Source organism: Microcaecilia unicolor, chromosome 4 (assembly GCF_901765095.1).
Source record: "Microcaecilia unicolor chromosome 4, aMicUni1.1, whole genome shotgun sequence".
Classification (NCBI taxonomy): Eukaryota; Metazoa; Chordata; class Amphibia; order Gymnophiona; family Siphonopidae; genus Microcaecilia; species Microcaecilia unicolor.
In genome coordinates this window covers 172312603-172334214 of record NC_044034.1, presented here as the reverse complement: position 1 = coordinate 172334214, position 21612 = coordinate 172312603, and the positions used below count along the sequence as shown (strand labels likewise).

At 43.2% G+C, this 21612-nt stretch overlaps 1 protein-coding gene across 1 annotated transcript in view; it reads left to right on the top strand.

Annotated features, from left to right (window-relative positions):
* Window positions 1–21612, top strand: part of MICAL2 (microtubule associated monooxygenase, calponin and LIM domain containing 2) — a 357507-nt gene that overhangs the window by 307046 nt on the left and 28849 nt on the right. Inside the window, 2 exon segments of the mRNA XM_030200975.1 lie at window positions 11038–11132; window positions 21405–21497. Coding sequence (XP_030056835.1) covers window positions 11038–11132; window positions 21405–21497 — 188 coding nt within the window.

The window sequence follows — 21612 nt, the reverse complement described above, 5'->3', positions numbered from 1 at the left end:
CATTGTGAGGCCATATCTTCCTGAGGGGGGAAGGTTAAAAGGGAGGAATGGAGAAATAAATACACAGCCTTGCAGAGAAGTAGGAATAGTTGTCCTCTCTCCGAAACCTCAGAAGATGTATTTACTCTGTAGCCAGCCACATAAGAACATAAGAATAGCCATACTGGGTTAGACCAATTATCCATCTAGCCCAGTTCCCTGCTTCTAGCAGTGGCCAATCCAGGTCACAAGTACCTGGCAGAAACCACATGCCACATTAGCTTAGGCAAGAACAGTGGAAGCTAGCCTTCTGCAAGAAATACCCAAGTACTGAAAAAAGATGCAGGAGGAATCTAACTGACCTGCAAACCAAAGTTGATATGAATAATAATTAAAAATAATGCAAATTTAAACTACAACTTTTTTAACAGATTTAAATCACCAATAAAGAACTCTACATGGCTATCTTTTGTTGAGTTGCCTGCATCATAGTATATAATAAATTACATTCAATAACAAAACAAGTCACAGTTTTATAAATAAATAACCCCACAATGGGTAAACCATGATGTATAGCATAGGAAAACTCAAATAAAAGATTGAATAATCAAAAGAATAACCACATTGTCAGAAGAGTTCCCGCTGAGAAAATATACTGTAAAAGAATAAAAACAAATGTGTGAGAAAATAAAATAAAAAGTTAAATAAAACTGAAATAGCTGAAAATAAATATTACATAAAAATATACACATTAAAATAAAAAGCTATGGCAAAGACCATACAACTTATCTAGTCTGCCTCTCCATACCAGGGGCGTATCTGAACTGCGGCGGTAGGGGGGGCCAGGGCCAGAGTGAGGGGGCACATTATAGCCCCCCCCCGCCGCCGCCACCGCCGCCATTGCCGATCCCCCTCCCCCCAGCCACTGCCATTGCCAACCCTCCCCCTCCGTTGCTCGCCTACCTTCGCTGGCGGGGGACCCCAACCCCCGCCAGCCGAGGTCCGCGTCCTCCTGCCGCTGCCGGCTGCCTTTAAAGAATTCCGTCAGCTGGCGGGGGACCCCCAACCCCCGCCAGCCAAGCCGAGGTCCTTTCATTTTTCCACTGAAGCTGGCGCCGACGAAAGTTTCTTTTGAGTCTGACGTCGCTGCACGTTGTACGTGCAGGACGTCAGACTCAAAACAGAATGAAGCTGTTTCTGAGTCTGACGTCCTGCACGTACAACGTGCAGCGACGTCAGACTCAAAAGAAACTTTCGTCGGCGCCAGCTTCAGTGGAAAAATGAAAGGACCTCGGCTTGGCTGGCGGGGGTTGGGGGTCCCCCGCCAGCTGACGGAATTCTTTAAAGGAAGCCAGCAGCGGCAGGAGGACGCGGACCTCGGCTGGCGGGGGTTGGGGTCCCCCGCCAGCGAAGGTAGGCGAGCAACGGAGGGGGAGGGTTGGCAGCGGTAGGGGGGTCCAGGGCGAAATCTGCGGGGGCCCAGGCCCCTGAGGCCCCACGCAGATACGCCCCTGCTCCATACCAACTTCTAAACTCTACAATCCCTTCCTCTCCCCCTAGAGATCTCTTCTATGCTTGTCCCATGCCTTCTTAATTCAGATATAATCCTCATTTCCACAGATCTATTTCCTTACATAACTCCTGAGTCTTACTCCCATTCGTCTTCCTTTCGACTGAATGAGGCCTACCACCTGTGTGTTTATACCACAGGGTATTTAAATATATATACCATATCTTCCCTCTCTTGCCTTTCTTCCAAAGTATATTTAGATTTTCGACTGTCCTCACTTGATTTTTCTCAAAATGAAATGTATAATAGAGCAACTCCATATGAAATACATATATATATATGTATATGAAATAAAAGCGACTACGTATCTGCACAAGCAGAGACAGCTCTGACTGGGACTTAACACCAGACGCTCACTTAAATTTAGTGTTTCGGTCAGTCGACCTGCATCGGGGTCTCTATACCAGTTGCCAAATTCAGACTTGTTCTGCTCAGGGCCGCCAAGAGACTGAACCAGGCCCGGGGTACGGCCACCACTGCTGCCACCCATCGCTGCCAAAATACCTTCTTGGCTGGTGGGGATCCCGAGGTCCCGCCAGTAGAAGACGAGCATGCGCCATGAGAGGAAAATCTGCCACTCAGCTGGGCAGAAGAGCAGTGTTGAAGTTGCTCCTCCGGGTCCTCCCCAGCCGCCAAGGGGTGCCAGGCTACAGCGCCAGAGTTTTCTCTCCTGCTCCTGTCGGGACATGATCACTCGGCTCCCTGACAGAAGGAGAGAGAAAGAGACCCCAGCACCGGGCCCCCCTTGAAATTATGCCTCTATTGCCCCCCTCTCGGTGGCTCTGATTCTGCGGCAAAACACCATCCAGAATAACAGACTCAAAGGAGTTCTCCTATTATATATTTCCATTTTGATTATTTTTGATGTACAAGAATAGGAATAAAGGTTTGATGTGTTTTGTGTTGGATTTAAGTAGTTGGACCATGGTTGCAAGTGATTGATCACATGTAGTAGGCTCAAGGATTAGAATTAGCTGTGCGCTATAGAAGATCCAATAGCCTTGCCTCTGGTGTATATCTGATGCTTCCATGCTCCTTTTCTTTTAAGTTTTGGCTTTTGGAATATCACTGTAATATTGCTCCTCTTTTTGTATATTGTGATTTATTTAGTAAATTGTGGAGTTCAGTTTTATAATATATATATTTATTTTTCCCCTTTAAGTGTTGTTATTCCTACATTCTTAGATGCCAAGTTCTAAACAACTCTTTAGGCTTTGCTAGATCTCTCCTTTGTGAAAATTTGTTCTGTTTCAGAATTTGGTATTATTTACATCAAGGCAAACCTTTCCTGACAACTGTCCTGCAGTATCACTTACAAAAATGTTGAACTAGACCAAGGACCGTTCCCTGCAGCACGCAACTGATATTGTCCCTATCCTTTACCACTTTGTAACTTCTCATTCAACCAATTTCTCACCCAGTAAGTCACTTTAGGGCTCACACTGAAAGCACTCAGTTTGTTTATATCATGTACGTGGAGCTGAATCAAAGGCCTTGCTGAAATCTAAATACTCCACATCTAGCACTCTCTCCCAATCCAAATCTCTGGTCACCCAGTCAAGAAATCAATCAGATTTGTTTGACAAGACCTAACTCTGGTAAAAGTCATGCTGTCTGAATTTCAAGAACTGCACTAATCTCTGTTGCTGCCATGTTTCCATTAACTTCTCATCAATGAGGTCAGACTAACTGGTTTGTAGTTACCTATCCTCTTCCTTTGTTCTGCTTTGATGGAGAGAAACCATTATCTTCCCACCTTGAGTCTTCCAGGACTACTCCCAACTCTAAAGAAACATTGAAAAGGTCAGACAACGGAGGCACCAGAACTTCCCTGAGTTCCTTCGGTACCCTTGGATATATCTCATCCACCCCCATCTCTATCTCTATCTCTACTTCTGTCTACAAGAAAAAGAATACAAATAGAACATAAAAAGAATGAACATATAAAAAGCATATAACAATTGTTATTAAAAAGTTAACAAATGAATTGGGTGCCTACCCTGAGGGAACCTGATCTTATACAAATTCATGTATAATGTAATGTCCAAGTATATCTATGGAAACCTCCAAGTATAGTCAATCCAAAGTAAAAGGGAGCAATACTTCTAAACATAAAACTAGAAAGTCAGAGCTAACACATATACAAAGCATATAATGAAAGCTGTGGCCACATTGAACAAACGGGAGCAAAATACCTGTCACAAAGAGGGGATAAATCCAGTCTCAGTTCTGCAATAATGCAGTGGTTGTGTCATAAAAGAAGCTTACTGTAGTTGAAGCTGGTGCAGCTGGCTGAAACTAGGTACTGTAAGCATTCAAAATGAATAAATAAATTGCAATCTTTGTGGGAAAGTATAGCAAAAAAAAATTTGTCTATCGGCAGTTGTTGGAAATTTTGGAAGCTGGGGGTTAAGTTAGCCTCCCCTACCAACCCTCATAGCTGACTATCCACCTAGCCAAAACTGCAACGGAAAATCTAGATCTAATTTCTTTTTAAAAGTTAAGGGCCTCTTTTACAAAGCTGCGCTACCGATTCTTGGTGAAACAAATGCGAGGAAGCCCATTCAATTCCTATGGACTTCCTCTCATTTGTCATACGGGAATCACTAGCATGGCTTTGTAAATGAAGCCCCTAAGTCATGCCTTTCAAATGGCAGCTCAGCCAGCAATGCATTCCAAAACTTGGGGCCACACACCACAAACACACATGAACAAGTACTCTGCAACCTAACATTCTAGGCACTAAGACTGCTGGGAGGACCTTGGCCTCCTTAATGGCTCATACAACTGTAATAAGTTTTACAATTATAAGGGGCCTTCCTGATATAAGGCTTGGAAAAACAAATGACCTAGCATTAGATCTGGTAGTCAACTGGCAATCAATGGAGCTCAACCAACACCTGAGAAATATGACCTGTCTGCTTTTTACTCATCAACAGGTGCACTGCCATATTTTATCAGCTGCAGTCTCCTCAGCTAGTAGTTACGTAATCCACTATACAGGCTATTACAATAGTCTAACCTAGATCTAACGAAATCATCAATGTAGCCAAATCCCTCTGATCTGAGTGCAAGCATCTAAGCAATCACAACCTAGCAAATGTGACCCTCACCACAGATATAATCTGATCCTTCATATAATCAGACTTGTCCAAGCAAAGAAGGTCTTACAAAAATGTAGATTTTTCCACTAGGACAGAATAATCAATAGTGTTAATCCCAGTATTGTGCAATGATACAAAACTTTTGTCAAAATCACAAGAAAGCTTATTGAATATAAAATGAGACACTTTTTATTTTAAAGGGTCCTTTATTTTATTACCTTTCATTATTTTATGTTTTATTCCAATTTTTTGTCTCTTCAGTTTCAATAATATTTTGATATATTTTTCAATATATTCACTTTTTACGTTTTTTGTTTCCCTTCGCCCTTTTCTTTTATTCCTTAATATTTTGTCTGATGGCCCATCCTGGAGTCTCTTCTGTTATATATTCTTTCGATTACCCACACTTTTATTTGAGTTTTCTTATGCTTTATATTGTGGCTTACTCATTGTGTTGCATTTAATTATCAATAATGCTTGTTTTGTTGTTGGATGTGCTATATTTATTAATCTTATACACCTGATGCAAGCAAATTGCCAAAACATGGCCATGTTGGGTTTTTAATGGTAATTTAGATTTGTATTAAAGGACTTTGTATTTTAATTTTATTTTGTTATTTGTATTGGACACATTGGCATAGACCACATATCATCAAGCAACCTTTGTCCCAGGCATCCAAACTTTGCTCCATCCCTAGCAACACAAGCCTCTCCCTAGCAAAGTAAGACATCCACCCCTGCTATCAAAATTTCACACTGGTAGTCAACCAAGACCTCCCATCCATCTCTGAGGACTCCTTGTCTTTGGGCCCCTCCCTCAAGCTCACAAGGTACTGAGCTGCTGTTTTCTCAATCTTTGGTAGCAGGAAGGTGTAATGTGTCCCTCTCCTATCAAGCCATGGCTTAAACCTGGTATCCATGACACTGGTGGCAGTTAGAGAAAGTGTACATATTCTGTAGTGTAGTCACTAGAATAAACAGTTTGTATTGTATCGGTACTGGGGCTGATTCTGTTCAATATATTTGTGAGTGACATTGCCGAAGGGTTAGATGGTAAAGTTTGCCTTTTTGCGGATGATACTAAGATTTGTAACAGAGTGGACATCCAGGAGGGAGTGGAAAACATGAAAAAGGATCGGCTGAAGCATAAAAGAATGGCAATTAAAATTCAATGCAAAGAAATGCACTTAGGGAGTAGAAATCCACGGGAGATGTATGTGTTAGACGGGGAGAGAGATCTTGTGGTTAGGGTGGTGGACTTTGGTCCTGGGGAACTGAGGAACTGAGTTTGATTCCCACCTCAGGCACAGGCAGCTCCTTGTGACTCTGGGCAAGTCACTTAACCCTCCATTGCCCATGTAAGCTACATTGAGCCTGCCATCAGTGGGAAAGTGCGGGGTACAAATGTAACAAAAATAAAATAAAACAAATCTTGGGGTGATAGTATCTGAGGATCTGAAGGCAACGAAACAGTGTGATAGGGCGGTGGCTGTAGCTAGATGGTTGCTAGGCTGTATAGAGAGAGGTGTGACCAGCAGAAGAAAGGAGGTGTTGATGCTCCTGTATAAATCGTTGGTGAGGCCCCACCTGGAGTATTGTGTTCAGTTTTGGAGGCCGTATCTTGCTAAGGATGTAAAAAGACTTGAAGTGGTGCAAAGAAAAGCTACAAAAATGGTATGGGATTTGCGTTACAATACGTATGAGGAGAGACTTGCTGACCTGAACATGTATACCCTGGAGGAAAGGAGAAACAGGGGTGATATGATACAGACGTTCAAATATTTGAAAGGTATTAATCCGCAAACAAACCTTTTTCGTAGATGAGAAGGCAGTAGAACTAGAGGACATGAAATGAGATTGAAGGGGGGCAGACTCAAGAAAAATGTCAGGAATTTTATTTCATGGAGAGAGTGGTGGATACTTGGAATGCCCTCCCGCGGGAGGTGGTGAAGATGAAAACGGTAACGGAATTCAAAAATGCATGGGATAAACATAAATAAATCCTGTTCAGAAGGAATGGATCCTCAGAAGCTTAGCGGAGATTGGGTGGCAGAGCCAGCGGTTGGGAGGCGGGGCTAGTGCTGGGCAGACTTCTACGGTCTGTGCCCTGAAAATGGCAGATACAAATCAAGGTCAGGTATATACATAAAGTAGCACATATGAGTTTATCTTGTTGGGCAGACTGGATGGACCATACAGTTGTTTCTCTGCCATCATCTACTATGTTACTATGTATTTTGTAACAAATACTATAGTGTGTGCTTTATGATTTTGTGATTGGATGGTATGATATGAATGTTGTTAACAAATAGCCTTCAAGTCTTTATATATAATCTCATTCCATCTTTGCCATGGTGAATAGTTTGAAACTACATTGCCCAATTAACCTTAAAACAAAACAACTATGAGAAAATCTGACATGTCACATTATGCGGGACACTACTTTCCAGTCTTGCCTCAGTAAGCTTATATTGGAAAAGAAATATGACATGACATAAGTTTGGTAAATTCATATTATTGTCTTAATGTCCCATGTAGTCATGCAATAGAAAAGGAAAAAGTGAGTCTGGAACCCATCTGGGGTCAATATTTCATGCATTGGTATGCCACTGTGGTGAAAATGCAAGAGATGGAAGCATTTTTGTTGATAAATAGTTAGAACTCATAAAAGCACCCTGACTGAGAATTCCTTTCAACAAGAACTCTCGTAGTACCCAAAGTAATTGCAACCTGTTATTGACTAGTACATGGTTCAGCTTAACTGCTGCTAATGCACTGGGGATACTTCTGTGTTCTTTGGGAGGTTGAAGGTACTTGTAAACTTATTTCCTTATATTGGTTTCTAACAGTAGTTCAGAATTTCTTTTTCTTGTAAATTAGAAAAAATGAACTTGCATGACTGTAGACATGGCTAGTTATAGAATATGGAGGAAATTCTATAAATGATGCTCAAAAATTGGCACGGAAAAAAAATGGCGCTCAATGCGTTTCAATAATGGGTAGCAAAAGATGAGCATCCATTATAGAATAGCATTGAGTGCCAATTTTGGCACCCAAATTTGAATGCCTTATGAAACCAGGTGTAATTCCCAGCACCCAGTTTGTACGCACATTCCCAGTATGCTATAACACTGTGCGCCTCCTGTGGCCACACCCCCTTTTGAGTTCCGCAGTATGGAATTTGGGCTCTCATTGTTATAGAATAGCACATAGGGCAAGATGGGGACATTAATTGGCTTAGTTGGGTGTGCATCTTGCATTGGTGCCTGAATATTGGAGCCCAACGTTGGCACCATATATAGAATCTGGGGGATACTGTAGATGTGTAGGTTTCCAAAATGGCATATATACATATCTATGTGTCAGCACTTTCCCCCAGATTCTATATAGTGTGCCTAGAGTTACATGTGGTTCTGCGTGTAAATCTAAGCCTATTCTGTTCGCGCATAGATTGTTTTAACAAGCTGTAAGCGTTGTAAACAGCTCTTTACAAGCAATAACAAGCACTAATTGCCAAATATTAGAATTTACGTGCGTACATTGCTATGTATATTTTGTAATGTACTGCACCTAAATTCTAACATGAGCAGGCAAAAAGGGGCATGCTTAGGGGTGTGGAAATGGGTGTTTTGTGGGTGTTCCAAAATCTAGGTGCATTGTTATAAAATATGGGCTAGTGTGCGTAAATTTATGCGCAGGGATTTACACCAGCGTTTTGTTGGACGTAAATGGATTTGCATAGATTTAATCGCATGAACTACGCCTAAGCGTATTCTAAATATTGTGTGTAGATTTGGATCTACGCTTAGGAGTAATTGCCTTTAGGCACCATATATATAATTTGGCCCTGTATATGTATATTCTGAAATACTGACATGCACATTCAAATGCTGACACTTAGGGTATTAATCCTTATTGCATATTAAAGGTTCAAACACTGGTTTCGGTGCCCTAATGCAGGGTTACTTAAGCCTGTGGTACATAGTAATGAGATGAAAATAATGGAACTGCATGTAAAGAAGCTCATTACTATGTAAATCCTATAACGCGGCTTCCAGTGAACACCAGGTGCACGCCAAAAGGCGTGTTATAGCAGGTAAAATAACCCCAACTAATAGCTGGCATCATTTTACCATCCCAGCATCATTGGACTGCAAAGCTATGGCCTGATGCTATTGGGCACGGCTTAAAGGAGCTGGCCACAGGTCAACAGGGTACCCCCTGAGCCCCCCATCCAAAAATCTGATCTTGACACCCCCTTCCAGATGAGCCTGTACTTGCTCCCAATAGCAGAAGTCCCCCAATCAGAAGACCCCCCCCCCCCCCCCCACAACATAAATCTCTACCTGGAAGCTCCCTTTGAATACCTCCCCCCAACCAGAAATATTCCAAAGTTGATAATCCCTAAGAAAGAACCCCCACCTACATACCCCCTGGGCCTATCTTCACAATTCTGTGGGGTCCAGTTGGGTACGGGCAAGAGCGATCCACAGTTGCTGCTGCCCTCACAAGTGCCAGGTTCAAAATGGCACTGGCAACACCTAGTGGTAGTCTCACAGTACTACCGCTAGGGTCAGGTTTCTATATAAGATGACTCCCCTCCAAATCAGAAGTCCCCTAGCAGACCCCTCTAAAGTACCTCCCCCACCTAGAAACAACCCAAAATTGTTATGTTCCCCCCTTAGAAGGACTCTACCACCCATCTATAGCCCCCTCCCCCAGGCATACCTATATGATTCTCTAGTATTGTGTAGGGCAGGAGCAACGTGTAGGGCAGGAGTGATCCCCAGTTGCTCCTGCCCTCACCAGTGCCAGGTTCAAAATGGTGCAGCTGAAATCTAGCGGTAGTCTTGTGGTACTAGTGTTAGTTAGGTTTCCATATAAGGAAACATGACCCTAGCAGTAGTATTGCAAGACAGCTGCTATGTGCCACTGGTGCTGGTGAGGCCAGGAGCGATTAGAAACCACTCATACCCACACTCCACTAGACCCTAATAATTTGGGAGTATTTCCAATAGAGGAGATACTTCAGAGAGAGCATCTGAGTTTGGAGGACTTCCATGGGGAGGGGCTTCTGCTAAGAGGGTGCCCTTAACATGGGGGGGGGGGGGAGAGAGTATCTTTGTATTGAGGGGACCATCGGGAAGGGAGCTACTTATGGGGGCCCAATCAGGAAAAGAGTTTGGATGGGGGGAGCTCAGGGTGCACCTTGCTTGACATGTAGCCAGCCCCTTTCAACCATGCACGGCAGCATGAGACAGTAAAATGATGCTGCTGTCAAAGTGGCTCATAAGCAGCAGTATTCATTTTTCATAAGAGTTTGTAACTGCAGTATGGAGCTGCTACTGGTTGCTCACTCCTATGGTAAATCAAGGTGCAGTTAAAGCCTGAGTAATACAGCACCTTGATAAACCTCCCTCAGTCTTGTATGAAGCCATGTTGGCCTTGTTGACATTTTAGACATTGATTCTTCTTTCAACGTAGCCAGTCTGCACTTGTCTGCATCAGTAGATCCTTTTCTAAAATACTAGTGGAACTTGATACATCCCAACCTGGAAGTCTCAATCCCTATTTCTACGTTCTATCTAAAATGGAGCTTTATACATAAGGTCCCTTTCCCATGTGTACATTACATCTTGCTCTCATGACATTATATTCATCAGTTCTTCTATTCCATTTGTTGATTTATATACAACCTTCCCTGTACATTGACTGACCAAAGAAAATAAACTAATAAAAACAGCCATAAGTTAGGAAAATGGAAGTATTATTTATTTGGACATGATTAATGAAATATTCATCTCGAATGAGACTAAATGATAAAAACTTGGTCTCTGTGTTAATTGTTTTCAATTACATTTGTGATTTCTTTTTTTTTATATGACCAGACTTTCTGACGCCAGCTATTTTTACACTGAGCAGATGTCATTCAGTAAAAAATGGTGCCAGATGCTTGAAATCACACAGGAGTCATTTTTTAAAGAGCTGGCACAGACCTTTTTCTTTGCATTCAATTGCATCGCATAGTGTGCCTTAAACAATTATTTACATAACATGCTCACTTCAGACATGCATTTTTAATCATGGATTTCGTTTTCAAATGTGTTGGTAGAACATCACGCTGTGTAATTGGTGCTTGAAACCTTAATTGATTTATGCATAATACCGTGCACGTTTAAAGAATTATGAATGCAGGCAATAAAGCTTTTGAACCTGAACCTGAGCCAAGAATTAAATTAACAAGAACTGCCAAATTTCCAACTGCCTTTAGGTGCATCCTGCTGGAGCCCAGGGCAGGTGCATAATGCATGCAATATGAGAGACTGCAGAACCACAGGGAAAAGATTACTTCAGCTTCAATGGGATTTTTGTCTCCATGTTTAGGATCAAAAGGCACACTGGACAGGACAGGGGTGAATAAGAACTCCTCCGCCTCATCAGCTGATGAATTTGAACATAATCCTTCACCACCATTACAGGTAATATTTCCTTTTCTCCAAAAAAAAGAGAAATAAATAAAAATCTACCCACCCATGGTACATGAGAGCAGACTGATACTAACAAATCAAAAACATTCTGCCAAACAGCAGCAACTGCCAGAAAAGCATTTTCGAAAGCACAGTTACACGTGGAGGAGTGGCCTAGTGGTTAGGGTGGTGGACTTTGGTCCTGGGGAACTGAGGAACTGAGTTCGATTCCCGGCACAGGCAGCTCCTTGTGACTCTGGGCAAGTCACTTAACCCTCCATTGCCTGCTGCATTGAGCCTGCCATGAGTGGGAAACCGTGGGGTACAAATGTAAAAAAAAAAAATTGTATTGGTTATGTTTGAAGCACCTTAGATACTGAGCATTTGGGTGTTGAATACTGAGGTCTCATCTCTTTGATTTGGGGGGAGGGGGGGTTAGATGTTAATTTAAGAGTGTGTGGCAGTTGCTTTTTGGCAGAATGTTTTTGATTTGTTAGTGATTTTCCAGCCTTTACTTTCACTCCTCTGCCTGTTCTTGGGTCCATGGAAATGTAGGTCATCTGGAAGACTGTAAAGCAGGCTGGAGAACCTACTTGGGAGAGGGGAAAGGGAGGCCATTGAGATAAAACAGGTAAGCTTGGCAGAAACCTCTCTGGAGCTGAATGTTTGTTTTACTCCTTAGAATAAGAAGCAAATTATTGAAGGAATTAAAGCCAACAGCTGCAGATTTCCCTCAGGAACTGCAACTTCATTTCAGATATGGAGCAGGCAGATAGCATAGAAAGTGCTGCATTTATTCCAATTAGGACCATTACAAGAATCATGCCTTTGCATCTAGCAGATAATGTATTGGGTTGGGTAAAACTCTTCACTTTTACTCGGATGCAGGAAAGGATTTTCATTGTACTCTTGGAATTTTTTGGTATGTGTTTTTTTGAAATTGTCTATATGACTAGCTAGTTCCTGCTTCTACTTTGGACTTCCGGTCAATCAGTATCAGCCTCTTGTCCAGCTACAGTGCCATGAACCTTCATTAGATTCCTGTGGCCTTGCAGGCACAGCGATTGTTTACTTTGTTTTAAATGTCTTCTGAAAGCAGTTAGCGTATCTGGATTTAAAAAAGGTTTGGACAAGTCTCTGGAGGAAAAGTTCATAGTCTGCTATTGAGACAGACATGGGGAAACCACTGTTTGCCCTGGGATTGGTAGCCTGGAATGTTGCTACTCTTTCAGATTCTGAAGTCTTGCAACTCTTTGGGATTCTGGAATCTTGCTACTAATTTGGGTTTCTGCCAGGTACTTGTGACCTGGATTGGCCATTGTTGGAAACAGGACACTGGGCTAGATGCACCATTGGTCCAATCAGTATGGCTAATCTTATGTTCTTATGTGTCCCAAGGACTGGGTTAAGAACCATTGGCTTAGAGCAACAGTTCTGAAATACATCCATTAATGGCTTTTCTAGCTCTGGCAAGACCTCCAGCTCTCTGCCTGCTGGCACCCTACCCTACAACAACTACTACTACTAATCATTTCTATAGCACTACTAGACATACACAGCACTGTACACGTTAAATGCAGGTACTCTCTCTGTCCCTAGTGAACTCACAATCTAAGTTTTGAACCTAGGACAATAGAGGAGGGTTAAACGACTTGCCCAAGGTCACAAGGACATGCAGTAGGAATTGAACCCAGTTTACCAGGATCAAGGCCTGCAGCGCTAACTGCTAGGCTACTCCTCTACTTACTAGCCAGGGCTGCATCCGTGGCCTTTTGAAGATCTGTCAGAGTGAGCCACATGGAGGCATTCTTGAAGTAGGTTTAGGTCGGGTGAGGGAAAGCAGCATGCAGCCTTCCATTTTCAAAAGTCTGCATGTTAATTCTGCACCACTCACCACCACCTCCACAAACAGCAAATGCAAAGTACACAGATATTTTAGTGCATATATGTTACACTACCTAATTTTTCAAGGAGTCTCTCCCTGGTTGAATATTGGCCCAAGATGTTTAATTTAGGCCTAAAGTAAATAGTGGCAGTGGTGGTCAGTGGCTAATACATACATTCATTATTATTTTATTTATTTGGATTTTTGCACACAGGATTCCTTTGTTTATCCCATGTGTGCTTGAATTCTGTTACCGTTTTCATTTCCACCACCTCCCACGGGAGGGCATTCCAAGCATCCACTACTCTCTCTGTGAAAAAATACTTCCTGACATTTTTCTTGAGTCTGCCCCCCTTCAATCTCATTTCATGTCCTCTCGTTCTACCTCCTTCGCATCTCCGGAAAAGGTTCATTTGCGGATTAATACTTTTCAAATATTTGAACGTCTGCATCATATCACCCCTGTTTCTCCTTTCTTCCAGAGTATACATGTTCAGGTCATCAAGTCTCTCCTCATACATCTTGTAACGCAAATCCCTTACCATTCTCGTAGCTTTTCTTTGCACCACTTAAATTCTTTTTACATCCTTCGCAAGGTACAGCCTCCAAAACTGAACACAATACTCTAGGTGGGGCCTCACCAACGACTTATACAGGGGCTTCAACACCCCCTTTCTTCTGCTGGTCACACCTCTCTCTATACAGCCTAACAACCTTCTAGCTATGGCCACCGTCTTGTCACACTGTTTCGTGTGGCTCACAATATAACAAATGTAGAACTGAGAAGGTGTTCTGATTACATAGAACAAAGTAGATATATATACAAATACAAAATTTCTAATAACAGCATAATATGAAGTCCAGATCATATAACATGTTTGTAATACATAGGATAGAAAGTGAATATGAACAAAGTTATTTCTGTTGTTAGAGATTGGTCTTATCAAATGAGTTTTAAATACTTTACAAAATATGAGATAATCTTCAGTTTGACGGAGTTGTTCTGGTTGTACTTTGCTATGAAAATCCAGCATTGTGAATAGTTTTATATTTAATTTTATTACACTGAGGGAAGTGTAATACTGATGCCAACACAGCCCATTCACTTTGAAAGGGCTGTGTCAGCACTGCCACACGGCCTAGTAAACGGGGGGGGAGGGGGGGTATATATATAGGGGTGTTGAATGTAAATATTAAATGTAATGACTGGCTAATTTATAAGTACAAGTCAGCTAATCAAAATTATCCTATAGTGGACAGCAAAGCAAATTGCTTTCTTCTCTCCACTACCTTCCTTAACCTGTTATCAAAGCAAGATGCGTGTCGAAGATGGTGGCACTCAGTGGGCCAATGGCATGTTTTAGTACTTTTTTGCTGCAAGCCTTTGAATGCATCTGCCTGTGGCATTCAAGTCCTGATAAACCCAAGAGCAGGCAGTACTGGCTCGAAACTACATTAGATCTCCATTTCAGTGCCTTACCTCCCCCCTCTCCATCAAGCCACCAGTAACGCGAGAATTGATGCCTGCAGGGCTGATTTTATCAATTACTTATTTGTGGGGAAGGGACTGAGCATTAGTTTCTACAGTAACACATTGTCCCCTGTCCCCTAAACATAGAAAGAAGAAAAGCAGATTGTGAAGAAAGAATTCAGTGAATGAAAGATCCACATGAATATGTTTCCTATTCCCACATGTATTTTTTGTTGTTATTGTTGTTTTAGTGTCTGACGTTATGTCTTCTTTTCTGCTTCTTTGCAGCCTCTTTTCCTTTCTGTTTTCCCTCCGGTGGAAACTTTTAGCCATTTATTCTTATCATGGCGTTCTAATCTGGATTTGGCTCATCGCAACTCTGCCTCTTTCTATTTGACTGTGACGTGCTGCTGTTTTCACTGCAGCGTGGGCAGAGAGAAGGCAGTACCTTGGCACTAAAAGACCTTTACACACAATGTCTAGTTTATTTCTGCTAATAAATCTATTCCACTTCTCTCAGCCCATGGCAGATCATGAGCTGGAGTGAATTCTTGAGGATGGGGGAGGAGAGGGGGGCAGGCTCCGTAGTAGGGCCAGCTCTGTAGTAAGGCCAGCCAGAGTAAACAGCCAGGACTGTGGCACCTTGCAGTCTCCGAGCTGGGGCTGATTTTAGCTTTTATGAAATGTCCAGCCTTGTCCTGGCTGAGGAGCAGGAGCTGAAGATGAACATCTGTGGTGTCTGCAGTTCTGATGCATTGGACTAGTACAATGAGTCAGTGGCGTAGCAAGGGGGGGGGGCGGAGGGGGCGGTCCACCCCGGGTGTCAGCACAAGGGGGGGTGCTCCGCCGCTCCCGCTGCTTCCAGGCACCCTCCCCCGTACCCAAAATTTGCCCCCCCCCCCATGGGCGCCTCGTAGAACCCTCCTCCTCCTTCCTTCCCGCCCTCGGCAGCCCTCCTCCTCCTCTCCGCCCCCCCTCCATATCATAACCTTTTACTTCCCGTAGTGGCAGCGACGTCAGTTACTTACGAAGAAGGCTGCAGGCTCCCCTCTGGCTTCAGCTTCTCCCTTCGCTCTTCACACTGTGAGTGTCCCGCCTTCGCGATGACGCATTTCCTGTTTCCGTGAAGGCGGGACACTCACTGTGTGAAGAGCGAAGGGAGAAGCTGAAGCCGGAGGGGAGCCTGCCATGCCTTCTTCGTAATGGAACTGACGCCGCTGCCACCACGGGAAGTAAAAGGTTATGATACGGGGGGGGGGGCAGAGAGGAGGAGGAGGAGGGCTGCCATGGGCGGGAAGGAAGGAACGGAGAGGGCAGGGGAGAGGAGAATGCTGGACATGGATGGGAGGGGAGAGCAGGGGGAGAGAACAGATTGCTGGACATGGGGGAGAGAAGGGGAGGGCATGGGGGAGAGAAGGGGAGGGCATGGGGGAGAGAAGAGGTCGCTGGAGGGGAGGGCATGGGGGAGAGAAAAGATCGCTGGAGGGGAGGGCAGGGGAGGAGAATTGCTGGACGTGGGTGGATGGATGGAGGGGAGGGCTGTGGGGGAGCTGAGGGAGGGCAGGGAGAATCGCTGGACATGGATGGGAGGGGAGGGCATGGGGAGAGAAGAGATCACTGGAGAGGAGGGGAGGGCAGGGGAGAGAGGAGAATTGCTGGTGGATGAATGGAGGGGGCAGGGGAGAGAGGAAATGTGCTGGATGTGGATGGATGGATGGATGGAGGAGAGGGCAGAGGAGAGGAGAATTGCTGGACATGGATGATTGAATGGGGGCAGGGGAGAGAGGAAATTTGAAGGATATGGGTGAATGGAGAGTTCCTGGACATAGATGGAGAATTGCTGGATATGGATGGATGAATGGGGGCAGGGGAGAGAGGAAATTTGAAGGATATGGGTAGATGGAGGAGGGTGCAGGGGAGAATGGAGAGTTGTTGGACATGGATGGATGGAGGGGAGGAAAGTCAGGAAGGAAATGCACATGGATGGAAGAGAGGAGAAATGTTGGACAAGGATGGAGGGAAGGAAAGACAAAGGAAGGAGATGCACATGGAGAGAGGGCAGATCCTAGATGGAAGGGGCAGGGAGAGAGGGCAGACTTTGGATGGAGGGGACAGGAGAGAGAGGGCAGACACTGGATGGCAGGGAGAGAGAGAGAGAGAGAGAAGGCAGATGCTGGATGGAAGGAAGACAGTGAAAAGAAGATGAGGAAAGCAGAAACCAGAGACAACAAACTGCAAGTAAAATATATTTTTTTGCTTTAGGATAAAGTAGTATTGTAGCTGTGTTAATAAATAGAACGTGGAAATAAGGTAATCTTTATTGGACTAATTTTAATATATTTGCCTAACTTTCGGAGAACAAAACCCCCTTCCTCAGGCCAGGATAGGATATTGTAAAATCACTATACTGTACTGATCTGATCTGAGGAAGGAGGTTTTGGTCTCTGAAAGCTAAATGTATTAGTCCAATAAAATGGTGGTATTTTATTTTCTGTTTCTGTGGTATTGCATTGTATGCTCAGTCTGGCCTCTTGGGGGTTCAGTTTAATTTTTGTCTAAATAGAAAGTTTGATTACTTATTCTATAGTGGTTTAGGGTTTATCTGTGTTTGTGAAAAAGACACGACTTTCAGTTGGCTTTGACTGTGCAGGATCGACGATCTGTACTATTCTGTCTGGTTACGTTTTACAATAGGCGAATTGATGTTCTAGTGCTCACTGTAGTGTTTAAGATGCTTTCCTTTTCCTGATGTGACTCGTAGAAATTACTGCTTATGGTATGGTAAAATTGTTCTAGAGATCCTGAGTGTTTTGTATTCTCGGTATGCCTAGTACTGGATTTTGGAGGGGGGTGTTAAAAAATGACCGGCCCCGGGTGTCAACTACCCTAGCTACCCCACTGCAATGAGTTTGTCTTCAGTGAGTTCCTATCCACCAGCGATTCTGTTCTTAGCACTCAAAACTGTGCAAGGTAGTCAACAGTTATACATCATAACTCAAGGGAAGGAGAAAAAAGGCCAAGAAGGGCAAATTTATAAGGTGCACCTAAATGTAGGCACCATGGACGTGCACCAATTTATAGAACAGGTGCACTTATGTGCATAAATGACATCGGTAATTGATGTTTATGCGTGTAAGTGGTAGGCATTATTCTTTAAAATATGCACCAAAATCACTGAAGGCGTAAACATGGGTGGGTCATGGGCATGCTACAAACTCTGAAGATGAAACAAAAAAGTGAGGAGAATGGATGAGGATACCAACTGTTTTATATTTATTCACTTAAAAAATTATGTGTACATAACAGCGACCCGACACGGCCGTGTTTCGGCACAATGGCCTGCTTCAGGGGTCTTTATAACCTTGAATGATGTAGTTTAGAGTATATTCTCCAAGGAAATTAACAGGAAACAAATTTCTCTGGTCTCCTCTCTTCAAAATAATATATATGAGATGTATATATTTTGAAAAACGAGCATCTAAATACTCCTCTCCTAAGAGTTATCTGCAAATTATTTACAATTTGCAGATAACTCTTAGGAGAGGAGTATTTAGATGCTCGTTTTTCAAAATATATACATCTCATATATATTATTTTGAAGAGAGGAGAACAGAGAAATTTGTTTCCTGTTAATTTCCTTGGAGAATATACTCTAAACTACATCATTCAAGGTTATAAAGACCCCTGAAGCAGGCCATTGTGCCGAAACACGGCCGTGTCGGGTCGCTGTTATGTACACATAATTTTTTAAGTGAATAAATATAAAACAGTTGGTATCCTCATCCATTCTCCTCACTTTTTTTTGTTTCATCTTCACGGTTTCGTGAGGATTTTTTACCTCCCCTTTTGTCTTCACATGCTACAAACTCATCAGGGCATACTTAAGTGCCAACAGCTGCATCTGCTGTTAACTTGGCAGCATGTTCCCTCTAAGAGGAGCGCATGAGCAGTTGTTCATACTTTTTAGGAGCATTGCTCACAGATTTTACATGGTTGCTTACAAAAAAAAAACGTGCTAATACTGGCACTCAAAAGTTGTTTTTTTTCTAAAACTTGTTGCTGACACGAAAAAAAAAATTTGCACACACCAGGCCACTGCTTAGAGGAAACACTGCTTGGCATCTGTCTTTATGTGTACCATTGCCTACTTAAGCTAGTAATTCTTTAACAGCATCTTGGCACCAAGATGGCATAGAATTGGCACTCAGCGCATGGCATTGGGATGCCTAAAACTTGGCGCCAATTTATAGAATTGCCACAAGAGTTTTCTTTTACTACAGTATTTGATTTTCCTGATTATGGTGCAGTTTTCAAATGAGCTGCCTAGATTCAGCGTCTGCAGAGTTTATACCTAAGGCAGGTGGCTGCGAACTTTGCAGGTAAAAGCTCAGGTGGAGAAATAAATGGAAGAAGAACACATGTGGATGGTAAAATATAATTTTTCAATCCTGCCCAAAGCTGGTCCTAGGGAATGCACCCCCCTCCCAAATACATGTTATGACAGAGCATGAATACTTGTAGCTTTTCTTTGGAGTTGGGGGGAGGCATTTCAAACATCCAGTTTTCTCTGGTAAATCACTATTTACCCATGTAAATGTCTCTGATGCCTTTTCTGGGGATAATTTTACAAGTGACTAGTTGAACATGTGGAAGAGCATTTTATACACTCGGGGAGGTGCTTATAAAACTCTTGATGGATAACTTTCATGACACATACACATGTGGGTGTCTGGGAAGGATAGAGCAGGGGGTAGATTGGCTCCTAAGCATACGTACATAGGTACTGATTCCTACTGGCACGTACACACACAAAGTTACTCCTCCCTCACAGAAGGTATAACCAAATGAAGGAGTTTTGGGGGAGGCTTCTTGATAACAGCATTACTATTTAATTTATCAAAGAGGCACAACATAGCTCTATAGAGGGAATTTTTATCACTGGCGCCTAAAAAGGCACTGGGAAGATTTGTGCTAAACTAGCATTCTGCGAAAGGTACTCTGTTCAGAACGCTTTATAGAATATTAGTTTAGTGCAGATCTCACACATAACTTTTGGGCACTGCATGCATGCCTGCTGAAACCTGGTGCGCAACTAATGGCAGTTAGGCACGTAAATGACCCCATTCTATAACATCGCACCTAATTTCTAGGAATGCCCCTGATCCGTCCATGCCCCTCCCATGGTCACGCCCCCCCTTTTTGAGTTGTGCTCTATAAAATGTAGGTGCACGTTGTATAGAATAGGGTACAGGGCAGATCTGCATGTAAACCCAAATGATTGCCAATTAACACTTATTGATTGTTAATAGCCCATTAACTAGTTTATGCGCACATCAAGGATTTGCACCCAAATGTGGGTGCCCTTATATAGAATCCAGCCTAGGCTCCCCATGGGACATAAAATAGTTGCTGGCGTAGCCAGACCCAGAATTTTGGATGGGCCCAGAGGTAAATTGGATGGGCCTTTCCATGTGCCCTCCTCCCCAAAACCACACTACACCACCACAACAAATATTTTCCCGAGATATTTTTTTAAGTTTAGATTTTTTTCACCTACCCCACATCTCCTTCCTCTCCTCCATGGCATCCCGGCATCTGCACTCATGTCTCTGAACCATGGTGTACCGTACAGGTGTCCTCGGTTCCTGCAGCGATTCATTCTCGCTGCTTGTGCTGGCCCCGCAGGCTTCCATCTGCTGTGTCCTACCCTTGCTGACATCATTGCCTGTTTCCTTTCTGGTGGAACGCGACAGATGGAAGCCTGCGGGGCCGGTGCAAGCAGTGAGGATGAATCACTGCAGGCACCAAGGACACCTATACGGTACACTGGGGAGGGACAGGGATCAGAGACAGGATCGCAGATGCCGGGACGCCATGGAGGAGAGGGGGGAGAGAACAGTGTGGTGATGCAGCTGGGTGGGCCTGAGCCAAGAATGGGTGGACCTGTGCCCACCGTAATTGCATCACGTTTTTCAGACTTTTTACGCTGCACATGCTTATCCTAGTATGATTGTTATATTTCTGCCTGCATAATTATAGCATATAAATAAAAACATAAGAATAAAAATATAATAATCATCACAAGCTGTAAAATTTGTTCCCCTTTCAACAGGTCTCTCGATGATTCTCTGTCCCATGCTTTCTTAAATTCAGATAATTGTAAACTTAATCTGTGATATATAAAAACAAATAATATTAATATGAGAAGTCTGTCCTTTCAGTGAATCTGATGTTCAAAAAGCACTTAAGATATTCACCACTTAATATATCTGTGGCATTATGCTTGTAGTGCTGTATATGTGAAGGGCTGTTTTGCTGTTACCTGACCTGTGGAGATTGTTCCCTCTTTTTACTTTTCTTCACCACATTGAATAGAACATAGAAATTTGAATCGATGTGTCCAGGTCGAGATATACAATTCTGGGAAAAGAATCTGCTGACATAGAGCTATTTCTAAAATACGTGCAGGAGTACTTGGATATGTGGCGGCACGTGCGGTTAAAAATGCCAAGAAACCATTATAGAATACTAATAGAAATTGCATTGGCACATAAATAGGAAGGCGCCAATAGTTACACCAAGTCAATGGCAGTTGTGACTGTTGGCGCCTGTGTGGCCTGAAGTGCATGTAACTTACAGTATTCTGGGCCTACCAAGCTGCGACAAAAAGGGGCCGGCACCATCATCGGTACTTGTTTTACACGTGCGCCGAGACCCCCTTTTACCACAGCTGGTAAAAGGGAAGTCTGGCTTTCCTGCAGGAAATGGCCATGCGGCAAGTAAAATATTAGGCCCAGTATTTTATCTTAACTTACTCTGAAGAAAAGGTGTAATCAGTAAATGCTAGGAACGCAGGATTATCTCCCACAAAAATCCCTGGTGTGCCACACTGAATATGTCTTTTTCTCTATACTTTTAATCTTTTCAGTCAAAGAGACCTTTTAAGAGAAGAAAGAAGCTGGAGCGGGAAGCCAAACAGCGGGCCAAATGTGAGAAGTTGAACAGACTTCACAAAGCCCAGGTTGGGAATTAAAACAGCATCACATTTTTTGTAACCAAGTTCATTGTATACAGCGAGTGCCTGTTCTCAGGGATCAAATCCTCCTGCATTGCCGTGGAAGAAGCACAGAATGTCA